This window comes from Loa loa (assembly GCF_000183805.2).
Source record: "Loa loa unplaced genomic scaffold supercont3.33, whole genome shotgun sequence".
NCBI classification, from domain to species: domain Eukaryota; kingdom Metazoa; phylum Nematoda; class Chromadorea; order Rhabditida; family Onchocercidae; genus Loa; species Loa loa.
This window is the reverse complement of record NW_018108213.1, coordinates 36,389-50,432: the sequence shown is the minus strand read 5'-3', so window position 1 is coordinate 50,432 and position 14,044 is coordinate 36,389. Positions and strand designations below refer to the sequence as shown.

Sequence of the window (14,044 nt, the reverse complement as noted above, 5' to 3'; positions counted from 1 at the left end):
TCGGCAGATTCCATATCCAAGCTTTGTATAAGCGGCAAAACTTTAATGAAAAATACTAGTATAAATGATCTGAAATCGTTAAGTAGATATATATCATCGAAAGAAACTTGAAGTATGCACATAAAAGCTCTTAGTTCGAAAAATTTAATTCAGCGAACAACCACAAAATGTTTGATGGCCTTTTAAAGCAACAAAAGTGGTCGATAAAAGGACACCGTTACCACTGATTAACAGGTAAATGATATGTGATTTCCATCCAGTGTCTTTGAGCCTCATAATCACCATACATTGGCGGGATAGCATGACCTAAAAGACGACTTCTTAGTACCAAAAGAAATCAAAAGAAATTAAAGAAACTACCAAAAGAAAATCTTTGACAGGAGGCCTGTCAAAGATCTCTTATCCACAACACAAAGTAGTAATATAAAATCTTCCTCTTTATTATTTAAAGTATAAATGAGCTTCTTTAGTCAAATGTAGTGTAACCGAATGCAAAATAATGCCAGAAAAGGATGGTGAAGAAGGCAAGACCAGTAAAATCTTTAAATTAATGAAGATGGCAGAAACGAACCGGAGTAAGATCCTAATGATAACGCAACCTGGACAGTGAAAAGGAAGCATATTAGGGCAAGGAATGCTGCCTGGTTTGTTGCACTGTTGACAACTCTTTCTTCGCTGCTACAATATCCCGTTCCTGCTCTCTTTACCTCAGATCTCGCGGTACTACTACAGACAGCTGAGGAGATCATCCTCCACGTTCCTGTTCGGTAATAATCTCTCAACACCGCAACTCGCACCTAAACTCGGCTCTGTTCTGTGTCGCCTTTTGAGTTCGCACTTGAGCTGCAATTTGCGTTCTTCTCTCTCCTCTCTCTTTTACATAATTATTACATGAATCTTATTAATCTTTGTTGTATCACTAATTTCTATACTATTTCTCCGTTGCTTATATTCGATAATTGTTAATCTCTAGAAATCTATTATTTCTCTCTGGTTCGATACATCAGTGCATACATTACACATTACACTTCAGTTCACACCATTTGATGAAATCCACCTGACAATCATTTATGCACAGAGATGCGAACTTCGCTCATCCATCATCTTTATTAAAGCCAACACTTAGAAGTCCTCGGAAGTCACAGAGATTCAACTAAATTGACAGGGAATACAATGTCATCAACTTCTGCTTTGTTTAATTTTCGCTATCTTTGCTGTGTCAGCAAGTGGTTTGTTAATGGCGTTAATTGAGTTGATTATCGCGACATATTTTAATCAGAATGCTGGGTGTAATTGTGTTTTGGATGGTGAATTAAATGCAGATCAAGGGCTGTCGTTTCTTGCAAAAGATTTCAAATAGATAAGGACAGCATTCTTTCCCGAGAGTTTTTATTCTTTCAATATGCAAGTTTTAATGTTTCACAAGCGAAAATATACCAAATTAGAAGAACGAGATATATATTACGGATTAATAGGTCAGTATTGTTTGTTCCAATTTGATTTGTTTCTGCAATTTATCAGTGCTCTTCTTCATTTGACGTAAACAGATCATCAAATCTTGCTTGAAGTTTATACCACAGCAACCTCGACACCTCAGCGATAGTACCCGTTCCAGATCTTCGTACACCACGTCAGAAAGGGTGACCAGCATTTCGCGCATTTCCAGCTCAAACAAATGGAAGTAACCAACTGAATGCCTCATATGGAGCAGGATATTTTCAAGATTCAATCTTTTCTTTGTTCGGTTACTCATTGGTTTTGTAGGATTGCAATTCAGAATTATTTTATTTTGAATAGCTCTGATTTCAAAATTTCAGACTAAGTCAATCCGAAAAGTAAAAATAGGAAATCTTAATTCGAGCAACTCATGCATATAATGACTCCATAATATCTAAGTGGAATTTTAGAAGCGTTTATTACAGCCATTCTTCTCTTCACGAGCTTTTTCAACTTTTCATCACTCATTTCACAATATGTTCTGTCAAACTTACTTAATTCACTTACATATTCGAGGGAAACGTAACTGGTCAGCTGTCATCCTTCTCTGTCCTATTACCACCTACAGCTTTTGATCTTCATCACTATCTGCTGCCAAACTCATAGTATTTAAGCTAGGAGAAACCTTGCACTTATTGAATTTCAGCAGCCAGTCCACTTTCGTTTCACTAATCCTTGCTGTATCAATGTTTGTTCGGATAAGTTTCTCTGATGCGGTCATTTCGATATCCAAGTTTACCAAAAACGGCAATACCTTGTCCTGAAATACAGTGGTTGCATTGCACTATTCATTGCATTGTATACTCATCTTTCCTTCATCTCAATCTCTGCAGGTATTTTCTTTATAAAGCTATATTCCATAGATTTCAAGACTTTTCATAAATTAAGATGAATCCTTTAAAAAAGATTAAAAACTGTAATTGAGAATAAGGATAATAACCTCTAATTCACAAAGCAAACTACGCGCATTTGTTGATTCAACACAAACATCCGCAGCAAAGTCCATGAGCAGATTAATAATGGTTCTTAGCTGCAATTGCTCCAACTGCACACAAAAAGTGAATATTGCAAAAATAAGTTTAAATCCTGTCGTTAGATTATTATTACTGTAGCAATAATAGCATGCCTGATAGACGCTTTGGGTTGGCGTTTTATAATTGCATTGCTCCAATCTTGGTTTTAGTTAAGGAGTTAAGACTCAATGAGGCGTTTTTCCTACAGAAAAAGAAGGAAAATCAAATAAATAATAAAAGGAAAAGATTAAGAGGAGGGATATAAGCCAGTACTACCCGTAGTATAGTCGCCTCCGTTCAGGTATGAAGACGTTTCTGAATGAAGTTATATTTTATTTCTGTCGTTTGTCTTCATTTTTCATCTTTTCTCTTTTTAATTACTTTCCCTTAACTTCGGTTATTTTTCAGAGTCTCACAGCAAATATTTGTTGCAGACGATATGTTCTTTAATTAGAAACTGGACTATAAAAATTAATGATCAAAAGTCAACCGCAATGAATAATTTTAGTCCACATAACAATATTCTGTTTAACGAAGCATGCCGATATAATGTCATACTGAAATTGATACAGACGACAGTACGTCATTCCCTATATCCACGTTACAATTTGGTGATGCACGTGCAAAAACATTGATATTACATTTAAACTTTAATTCTTTCTTCTATCAAAGAAATGCTAACTTGATCGCAAAGATGTATGCATATGGATGCCAAATGCTCCTTTTCAACGTTAGCACTGTCATGGATCTGCGAAACTTCTTTATCTGATGATCCAGATTTCGGCAAACATTTACTGCTTGGGCGACTCATTGTTGAGTAACATGTGAATGGAGAAGAGAGGATTTTTTGATTGTTCCCAACAACATTTCGGTCCATCGCATTGTCTGGAAAATCTAGTCATAAACTGACATTGGATTTTTTTAATATCAAGTTTTTTTTTTTTTTCAGAAAATATTCGATGAATAGTAATTTAAATCGACACAGAGATTATATTATTGAGTGGGAGCCTTTCCATTGTACCAAACTTATTTCTTGAAATTATATGAAATTTCAAGTCTACTCTACCAAAAAGTCTCACACACTATGTAATGAAATTACCGTTATTGAAGTTTTCATTTTAAGCTTTGCAGAAATAAATTAAGAGAAACATATAAAAGTAGCCGAAAAAATTAAGAAACAGTAGAATGAATAATGAACATAAATGAATGAAACGACTATACGAGCAGATAACCCATTTTGGAGAACATATTCTACGAGAGTCATCAATAGATGGTTGACAAAGTAGTGTGGCAAAGGAGATGTTATTACTGCAATTTATTTTGCCAAATTGGCGACGGAGGAAGTCATTACTCCGACAAATTGCACTGCCGAGAAGTAATATTCCGCAACTGATGCCATCAGGCAATTTAAAACAATAACTTGAAAGAGAAATTAATTTCGATCTCCAATCTCGAAAGACTAACTAATCGATTAAAAAAATTAATTCTAAAAAATAATTCTTTTTCAACAAATTAAACTCAGAAACTAAGTAATTTCGAATTATAAGTTGCAAGCAAACACAACAAGTGCTGGTGAAACAATATCCGTAATTTAATCCACAAATATAAGAATCCGACGGATATTGTTCAGAGATGCCCTACATTATCAGCAACACTGTCCCAGATTGACGGAGGAATACCACTTATTGTCTTCAACAGTCAGAAGTCCAAACATGTGCGACAAATAGTTAAAAACATTTAATTATTTAATCATTTAGAAATTTGTAGCTTTTGTAAATTTGTACCTTCGCTTCATTGGTCGGTATAATCCAATTCAAAACAAATCAAGGTGACATATATATGTGCGCGAATAAAGTATATATTAATATATTATTACGATACAAAACGAGACGAAAATGCTCAGTTTTCATACATATTAGTTACAATGTTATCGCTGTATTGAAATAATTTATAACAAATCACAAATAATAAATCTATTTTTTGTTTTACATCTTTGTTGCTTATACAACAAAAATCGTAAGAAAGAGGGTTTGTAAATGCATGAAATCGGGAAAACTCGTTGATGAGAGAATTGGGATGTTTTTGTAGTTGCTAAATGTTTCTAATGTCAACGGATATTTATCAAAATTTGCTAAAAGAATTTAACGAAATTCCTATAACAGAACTTTCTTTCTTTGATGGTATCATCTGGGGCACTCTATCCCATTACATGTCCGAATGCTATTTATGAGCCAGCAGAGAAAACCTTGTTTTTAATATCATGAAACTTTGAACGTTTTTAATTGCTCAAGGAAAGGGAGGAGTAATCTAGCAGTGAATTTTTAACATCGTATCATTTTAAAATTAGAATTAAACCAAAACTTTTCCGCAATCCGTTTTCTACCAGAGAATAAATCGCTGCTAAGAATTATGAAGGAAAGAAACAATTCGATCAATTTTTGCATTTTTACACATCAAAAGTAAGATACTAAATCCAGGAGTTACGTAAAATAGATTTCCAACAACGCACTCGTGTGATGCTGACATGCACGACTATGCGATTACCATTTCCTATTCGTTTGTTCCATCAAGGCAAAATACTCGGAAGAAACGGATTCATGGAATATTTTGAGAAACAGGCGCGATAAAACGGTTCCGAAATGAGACCTGTTCATCGACATAACTCAGCTTCATCTCTTTCTTATTTTTCTAAAGCTAAAATAAAGCTAAAATCTTCCTCTAAAGCTAAAATCTCGTCAAATAATTTAGAGTGCTACTAAGTCACACTGTAAGTCATAATTTATAATGGTGTGAATAGGATATTGAGTAAAATACTAAAAGTCGTAAAGTCCAATTCGAACAAGACATTGAGTAAAATAACTGAAAGTCATAAAGTCCAAGTCCAAAATATATTTCTAATACAATAATATATTTAAACAATAAATAATTCAACATGATCAACATGATCCAGGGATTTCAGTTAATAGAAGAGTGTTGCTGATATAACAGGCAGTAGCAAGCAAAGCAAGCTGCAAATCTTTATTCTGCTGGGATGAACATCAACAAAATTATCATACAATCTCTTTCATTATCTTCAACTTCACGTTTCAGCCAAGATTTGCTTAATTACCAGAATTGAACATTTAAAGGAACAATGTTTTTACTAATACCGCATTAAAAATACCGGGAATTCCAACTATAAATCAACTTTTATTAGTACTCAAACGTAATAATGCTTGGTATCCGTGATTTAAGAAATTAATGACATCAAAGGAGACAAGAATCACTATCACATAATCACACTCAATTATATAATTGGTATAAAGATCAACTCGTTCTGTTCCAATTTTACTTTTTAAAATCCCGCTTTGCAAACAATTGTTAGCATCAGTGAGTGAACATAAATGTACAAAGCACATTTATGTTAAGAGTTGAAGAAGACCGTTCAACTACAGCAGTTTTATTTAAAGCTCAAGATTTGTCAACTAACTAGAACGGAAGTGTACTTGATTCTTTTCTTTTTTTTACGATGCATATTCAGATCACATGGAAGTAAACTTGAAAATTTTCTTGCCACTAGATCGTTTGAGCATTTTTTACAAAAAAAGATCGGACAAAAATTTTCACCTAGCAATATTCTTCAAGTTATAGGAAGGACAGCGGTGTCCCGAGAGTTAGGCCATACAATTATGCTTCGTTCTAACAAAATATTGTCCTTCTATTTTAGTTGAAATCTACAAATTACCTCTTCGCAAACTGCATCTAATGACAATCGTTTTTGTTTGATAATCCACAAAAATAATAAAAAAAGCCGGCTTGAAATATAAATTTTTTTCTGATTTAAATTTATTTACAAGGTGAGAATCAAGAAAGATACAAGAACTTAAAGCAGATTTATAGAAGTCTGACGTAACAACAATGTGAAGTGTGAATGGTTGGTCAGATTCAGATCCAGCAAGAAGAAATTTTAATTCATAACCATGCACGGAACAACAAAATGAAATTATTCATTAAACTGAATGATTTGAAATGATGAAAGTACCATTAATAATATTGAGAACGTAAGGATATAAAACTTAGGGAAGCTTTTTAGACGACTTTCGCAGACTGCAATGAGAAATGTTAACATATAATGCTGAAAATATGAATCAGGACTGAAAGCCAAAAAACAGATCAGATTTGTCTCTCATCATTTGCAAGGTGTATAAGTATCAAGACCACAAATTATCAAATATTTTGGCCACTTCATTTTCCAGTTGTAAATTCATCTTTTGTATAAAACATTCCATAACAATGGAGTTAGTAATCAACACGCATGAGCATGAACTACCAGTAAACCCAATCTGTCTATATTTTCAGTCGCTGTTTATTATCGTTACTTCTTCCTGAATTTCATTTCATTCTTTCAAGCAACTAAATGATTCTTCCAAGAATTTCATTTTTTCACTTTTTCCTGAAAATATCCCTTGTGTTATTTAGCACTGTGCTCGATCTAGTGATCACATATCGGATTTATTATCAGATGAAATTGAGTGAATTTTAAATCAAAGTCTCGATATATCTGCTATGATTCTGCATCACTATGTAGTATTTCTTTTCTCTTATTTGTCTTCCGCCACTTTCTACCAAGTATTTACTCATGTACTTTTTCAACCTTGCTATTATTCTATTCTAAGAAATTAATTTTTGTATGGCATATCGTTTATATTCAATTTCACTCCACGTTAGCTTTCATTAGGATGAAATACAACCCGAAACAATGGCAACAGCAATACGCAAGAAAGGACCAAAAAAAGAGCTTATGTTTGATAAGTAAAAAAAAGAAATTTCTTCCATTCAGTTCATGCGCAATATTTCTTAGTAAAATGAGTGAAAGTGAGAAGTAATCATATGAAGAGAAGTAGAATTTAGTGGTGCAGTTGTCGTCAAGTAACTTCTCCTTATTTTTGGCCACAGACAGGTTGATACGGATGATTATTTGGATGACATATTGAAGGGCGGTATATAAAACGCTGACCATACAAAACAGCGAAGATCAAGGGGATGAATACCTACCTACAGAAGAAAGAAGAAGAGTAGGATGCTGTCTTCGATTGCCCCAATAAGTCACGACGTATTGACTATCCAAATACCGTGCTGCTGTTGCTGTTGTTGTTCTCCTCCTGCTCTTTCTTATTTCCTTGTTTTGATTTTCCAGATTACTACAATCAGTTGATAGGATCTTTTGGGTATAATTATGTGATATCAACGTTAAATCCTCCAAATGCAGTTCTTCCAGAAGATACCAGAAAATGATTCGATTAATAACGACGTTTAGACGACGTTCTGATTTTAATTCTACGATGTATAGTTTTCAATTTGTCTTGTTATATGGAATAGTGATAATAGCGATCTGTTCAGTTTTGCTGTCGAAAACATGGATTTCATTTGTTCCTTTGGTACGTTTATCAGTTTTAATGTAAATTAATGTGAGCAAGTAAATATATGTCATAAGCGAATAATACTCTTTGATATGTTAAAAATTTTAACATGACAATATTTCCAAAAAAATTTTATTTTTTAACAGTTTTTTTTTTAATTTTTAAATCAGAATATTTTGAAACGAATGAACAGTTCGCTTTTTTTCAGCCAATACCACCATCATTAGCATTACTGGCCGCAATATACATTTTTTACGATTTAAGTTGGAAACGGCGATTTCTTCCACCGGGGCCAGCTCCATGGCTATTTTTCGGCAATATTCTCCATTTCATGTTTTATAAATCCATAGATGATATGTTCCTTACATGGAAGCGGAAGTACGGTAAGGGTTTTCAAATTTTTATTCAGGTATTTGAAAAAAAAATTTTTTTAATTAAATGAGCTTCAATGATTACTTGGTTCCCGTTACGTGATTATTTGACTGTTACATTTTGCGAGTTACACGTTATCCACGAACCGGAAAAGATGTACTGTTTATGAGGGAAAAGTCAACAAATTACTTAAGAAGATGGAAATGATTCGATTATTCGTGCAAATTACATCAGGTTTTAAGTAATCCAAAACAATCTCAATTATACATCAGCCGGAGCTGCTCAATCTGACTGTCAGGTGGAAATCCTAAACAGTGAAAAAGTGGTGGACAGATGAACCTTCGGTTACAATCTGTTCTCTCTCGAATAGCTATCCTGCATTTCAGTAGTTTTTTCTCATTACTTCTCGAAAAATTTTGATTATGTCAATGCAACATAAATGTGACGTGATTACACGCATTTTCCGAGAGAGTCGTCTATGTAAAATAAATTGGTTGAAAAATATTTACTTGCAAAAGGAAGCATTTTACGATTTAGGTAACCTGGTCACATTTTGGATCGGACCGATACCTTTGGTAATGGTTACGGACGTGGAGACAATGCACGAATACTTTGTACGTAATGCTGAGATATTCAGTAATCGGTGGCGTAATTATGCAACTGACTTCTTTATGGGTACTCATAAAAAAAACTGTTTATAGCTTTTGTACTTCACTGTTTCATCTTATCTGTTAATTTTTTGCAATTTTTTACGACGCAGTTTTTTTTTTGAGTTCTCATCTGGGAGCCGAACGTAAATCCGAGCATAATCGAACAGACTGTCGGAAATGTACACAAGATTTATATTCGGCTTCCTATGCTCCCTTTCCCTCATGTCTATGTTACTAAATTTAATAGAACATCAAAATGTTCTGAATTTATTCATCACTCACCCAGTTTTATTTACATCATGCACGATGTTTTGTTTCGATCAACAAGTATAGGTGGCGCAAATGGTATAATTCAAATTGACGGTAATAAATGGAAACAGCAACGACGCTTTGTGCTTCGAGTATTACGTGATTTCGGAGTTGGTAGGATACTGATAGAACAGCAAATCATGAAGGAAGTTGAGTTTTTCATCGATTATCTAGAACCGAAATGTACCGGACAAGAGATGGATATATGTGCAATGCATGCCGTTTGTGTGGGCAATATCATCAATAATATATTGTTTGGTTATCGTTTTCCACAGGTAATAAAGCACTCTATTATTTGCTCATCTTTTTCTGCAGGTAATGAAGTATAAAGTATTGCTGCAGATTTGATGTTGAATATATGCTAAATGCGAAATGATCAATTTTATTCAGCCCCAATAATTAGATCTAAACTAACTAAAGATATTTTATCAGGGAAGTGTGGAATTCAGTTTTTTGCATTCGTTACTAGATTCCCAATCTCGACTGGTAATGCATCCCCTGATGGGATTATATATAACATTGCCGTTAACTACAAGGATACCATTCGTAAATTATAAATGGAAACAATTCAAGGGTCTTCGAGATAAACTATGGAAATTCCTTTCCAGAGAAGTGCAGGTGTAATTAATTGATATTGCTTATTGCATCTTTTGCTAGTTTTCACCAGTTTTACATGATCAGTTAATATTCATTTAATGATTCAGATACACATGAAAGCATTCAACTGCGAAGAATCTCCAGAAATCACAGATTTTACATACGCATATCTCTCAGAAATGAATCGTAGAAAAAAAGTCGGTGAGCCGAATGAATATTTCAGGTATTGAATTTAATATTTAGGCTTCTTTTAAAAATATGAACATTCAACTGAGTAATGCTTTTCTCCAAATAATTCCACTCTTCTTCCTACCACTGTTTAAATTTGCTTCTAAAAGCGTTGAAATTGACCCCATAAAGCAAATTATTTTAAACACATTTTAAACATTACTGATTTGTTTCACTGATTTGATTTGTTTACTTACTACTAATTTGTTCACCGTGTTTATTGTCGTAAATTAGTTCGCATGAACTGCTTAGTTGTAAACTTTTGAAACGTCTTTGTTCATTTATAACCTGGAAACTGAGCTGTTTGCATTTCTTAATTGCAGCGAATGGCAGTTAACGATGCTATTATTGGATCTGTTTTTTGCTGGAATGGAAACAACAGTGACAACATTAAAATGGGGATTCCTTCTTTCAGTAATTCATCCTGAGGTGCAAACAAAAGTTCAAAATGAATTGGATGACATTGGAAGTAGGATTACTCTTGCTGATAAACCAAAATGTTCATATACAATGGCTACCATTCATGTAAATTTTTTTTCTGCTCCTCTTTGCAACCATTCTGTTAGCCATACCGTAATACGTTTGCATAATTTGAGATGGTGGAAAGTATAAAATATTTGTAAAAAGAGTTCCAGCTAAAGGGGTGTGATTGTGTGACAAAAAAAATAAACGTAGTAAGAAGGCAAAGAAGTTGTTTAATTAACGAGCAAGACAGCTTTTATTTCGATATAACTGAAACATTAACGTACCCATCAAAGCTGCGTCAAGTCATTAGGAGGAACTATTGAACTCTTCTTCTGCATACTTTTCTCTGCAGGAAATCCAGCGTTTCGCTAATATTTTGCCCATCAATTTATTGCGAACCGTGGCGGAAGACTTTGTCATGGGGAAATATTATTATCCAGCTGGAACACTTTGTATCCCACAAATTTCCATAGCAATGAATGACCCCACAAATTTTGAAAAACCTAAAGAGTTTCGTCCGGAACGTTTTCTGGAAGATGATGGATTCACCCTTAAAAAGTAATGTCTATTCCCATCAAAAACTTAGAAGATTGGAGCACTTATTTAGTTTTTTGACTCTTATAATCGATTTTGCGAAATAATTATATATTGAAGTTCAATAACATACGAAGAACACTTTTGGCAGTAATAATGTAAGATATTTGATGTACCAGAATAGTTGAGGATGTTATTGAAGCATTCGCTAATGGATGTTATAAATGTCAAAGAACTTTGAAAAATGAAGTCTGCATGAAATGGTTAATTGTTTACTCACTTAATTTGATGACTAAATATTTTATTAATATTTAGATATGATGCGTTTTTTCCATTTTCCATCGGTAAACGACAATGCCTGGGTGAATCATTAGCGAAAGCCGAACTATTCCTTATTTATGCCAACTTGATGCGACATTTTCGTTTCCGGACCGTGCCAAACAAACCTAATCCCTCAACAAAACGACTCTTCGGTCTGACAACTTCGCCACCTCCATACAAATGTCTTGTGGAGAGAAGGATAGTTTAGTTGTTGATATTAGTTTATTCAAGGGAATAAAAATTAATAAGGTTTCAAAACAGAACTCTGTTAGAATCAAAAAAACAAAGTATATTCCAAATTATTTCAAGAAATTTACCTATTTATATTAAATTCATTCCTATAATGACAAGTCAAACTTCCAAAAAATTTCACTGTTTCAGCCGCCATAAAATGATTAAGTTGAATTGTTAAAAGGAATAAGACAACTAGAATGAGCTGATTTGTAAAATTTCACAAATTATTGTAGCCTTAATCAGCAGTTTATTTACTTGACAAATAATTAAATCTGTTTGTTCTACTCTTGCATCTCTGTTGTGTAGTTGCACAGTCTTGTGTTATGCATAAAGTTGTTTTTGAAGTTGTAACTATTGAATGTTGCATGAACTTATCATACTGAGCCGAAAAGATGATATACTTTGGTCAGAACTAATCTTTTCACGAGGAGTACTAGAGAAACAGAACTACATTCTTCTCCTCTCAGAACGTTATCGCTATTCTTCATTTCTCAAACACAACGAAAAAGTGTGTGCTTTTCAGATGAAAATTATTTCTTCGTACTTGATTCTACAGTGAAATTTACAACTCTAATTTAGAAAGAGTGCTCAAATGTCCATTAAAGGAAATTTAAGTAATAAAATAATATCTGAAAGAGGAAAAATGACAATGGCTTCTTCATTTCCCAATCCTCTTCAAGCGTCAAATGATGTAAAATGAGTGGCGGTGGACTTTTCAACGATTTCTTGCTAGTTAAAAAGGATCAGCTTTAATTACTCTCAACTTACTATAGTTCTTCAATATTCAGTGAAGTTTATCTAAATACCTTAAACCTGTCGTCAGGAAGTTTCAAGCAGCCAAAATGATACTGTCAATAGCTGGCTGGGTTAGTTCGCAAAAATGGATTGTTGCCAGCTTTAAGTACTATAATTGCGATGCAGTTGTGAAATAGGCTCAGTAGTCATACTAGAGCAGTTTTATATAACTTTAGTTTTATATTATAATAATAATAATAGTTCTATATAATAATAATTAGTTTTATATAATAAGAGCAGTTTTATATAATTTTTTATATAACTTTATACTAGAGCAGTTTATATAACTTTTATATAACTTGTCAACTCTGTCAACTATCTGATACCTGTCCAATCTCTTGCCTTATTTTGATGAGAGGCAGTTTTATGTCAACATATCTTGGATGGACTGTTTCCTTTTTATAGTTACTGTAAATACCAAATAACGAGGTTCCTCCTGCTTTCCTTTTTGAAAATATTTCTTTCTCACTTTAACTTTAAGAATATTCGTAATAAACTTGTGCATATCTTTAAATTAACCCTAGTTAAATCTATTCAACTACCTACTAAAGACTGTTAATCCTAACATGAAGTATGAGAAAACAGAAAGGAGGGGAAATTTTTTGCCTCATTCTTCAATTCTATCTTTGAGAAAGAAAATACGGAGAACTGAAAAAGCGTAATACTCAAATGTTTAAAATTAATTAACGATATATGTGGTATCTATAAAACTGTAAAGTCATTTATGTTCTCTTTCAATCAAATTTCCAAGCAAATCCAAAAGAAAAATTTAGGTACTGAATTTACATATGTGGCGAAGGTGTGTTGCATGTAAATGCATGTGCAATTCAGTGATGAACAAATTGCGCAATCCAGCGATCGATATAAGCATAAAGTTATAGATCTCTATTTTTATGATTTCTTCCTTGAGAAACTTCATTTGTCATGTACACTTTACTATTGTCTATATGATTCAGTCCAGTCATGCACTGATCGTTCTCTGGCCACGTGCCCAAATGTATTCGAAGGTACGTCATTCTCGTGACTGTTACCAAATTTTTCGCTGATTGAGTAATTTGATGCATACTTTACCCAGTAACATTCAAAGTTTTCCTGATCATTGCTGTGGTTGGTTATTGTGAATTAGGTCGAATTTGGAAATAAGTTGGAAAAACTGTGACAGTCCAGTGTCACGGAATGTGTGATAGTTCCGGTTTAGTGATATAGTGTCAGTGGCCATCTTCCTGAATGTTTTCACGAATTTTTCTAAGTTGTGAGTAATTTATTTGCTCATGACACATCTAACGTAACATAAAGTAGATCATCACTGTTGAATTTAACAATGTCATAAATTCTAAAAATCAGTGTATTGTTTTCTTAAGTAAACTCATACTATTATGCGAACTTAGCTCGTGTATTGCGTACATTTGTAATCGTTGTCGTAAAGAGTAAACTTTGTTATTATAAATAATATATATTTTTGTATTACTTCATTGTTGTAAATTTCTGACCCACTGCTGCTTGTAAAATTGATTCTTTTTAAGTTAGATATTCATACTGCGTGATAAACGAACTGATGAGCGTTCAACTGATTTGCTGTTCTATCAGTATCCTACCAACTCCGAAATCACGTAATACTCGAAGCACAAAG

General features: G+C 33.4%; 3 protein-coding genes across 3 annotated transcripts; 2 read left to right on the top strand and 1 right to left on the bottom strand.

The window, feature by feature from the left end:
• Nucleotides 1-1,468: 1,468 nt before the first annotated feature.
• Nucleotides 1,469-3,401, bottom strand: LOAG_04031 (hypothetical protein; the record flags this gene model as incomplete). Its single annotated transcript, XM_003139568.2, has 4 exons — nt 3,193-3,401; nt 2,438-2,527; nt 2,123-2,257; nt 1,469-1,666 (listed from the first exon to the last, which is right to left on the bottom strand). Exons 1-4 carry the CDS (start codon nt 3,385-3,387, stop codon nt 1,469-1,471), a joined length of 618 nt encoding a protein of 205 aa, XP_003139616.1. The 5' UTR covers nt 3,388-3,401.
• A 379-nt stretch (nt 3,402-3,780) lies between these two features.
• Nucleotides 3,781-5,137, top strand: LOAG_04030 (hypothetical protein; the record flags this gene model as incomplete). Its single annotated transcript, XM_003139567.1, has 3 exons — nt 3,781-3,885; nt 4,141-4,236; nt 4,988-5,137. The coding sequence occupies 3 exons, from the start codon at nt 3,781-3,783 to the stop codon at nt 5,135-5,137; spliced, it is 351 nt and encodes a 116-aa protein (XP_003139615.1).
• A 2,643-nt stretch (nt 5,138-7,780) lies between these two features.
• On the top strand, nt 7,781-11,593 carry LOAG_04029 (cytochrome P450 family protein; the record flags this gene model as incomplete). The annotated part of the gene is made up of 9 exons (XM_003139566.1): nt 7,781-7,927; nt 8,118-8,292; nt 8,819-8,956; nt 9,265-9,515; nt 9,673-9,858; nt 9,945-10,060; nt 10,389-10,590; nt 10,883-11,088; nt 11,380-11,593. The coding sequence occupies 9 exons, from the start codon at nt 7,781-7,783 to the stop codon at nt 11,591-11,593; spliced, it is 1,635 nt and encodes a 544-aa protein (XP_003139614.1).
• Between the last annotated feature and the right edge of the window lie 2,451 nt (nt 11,594-14,044).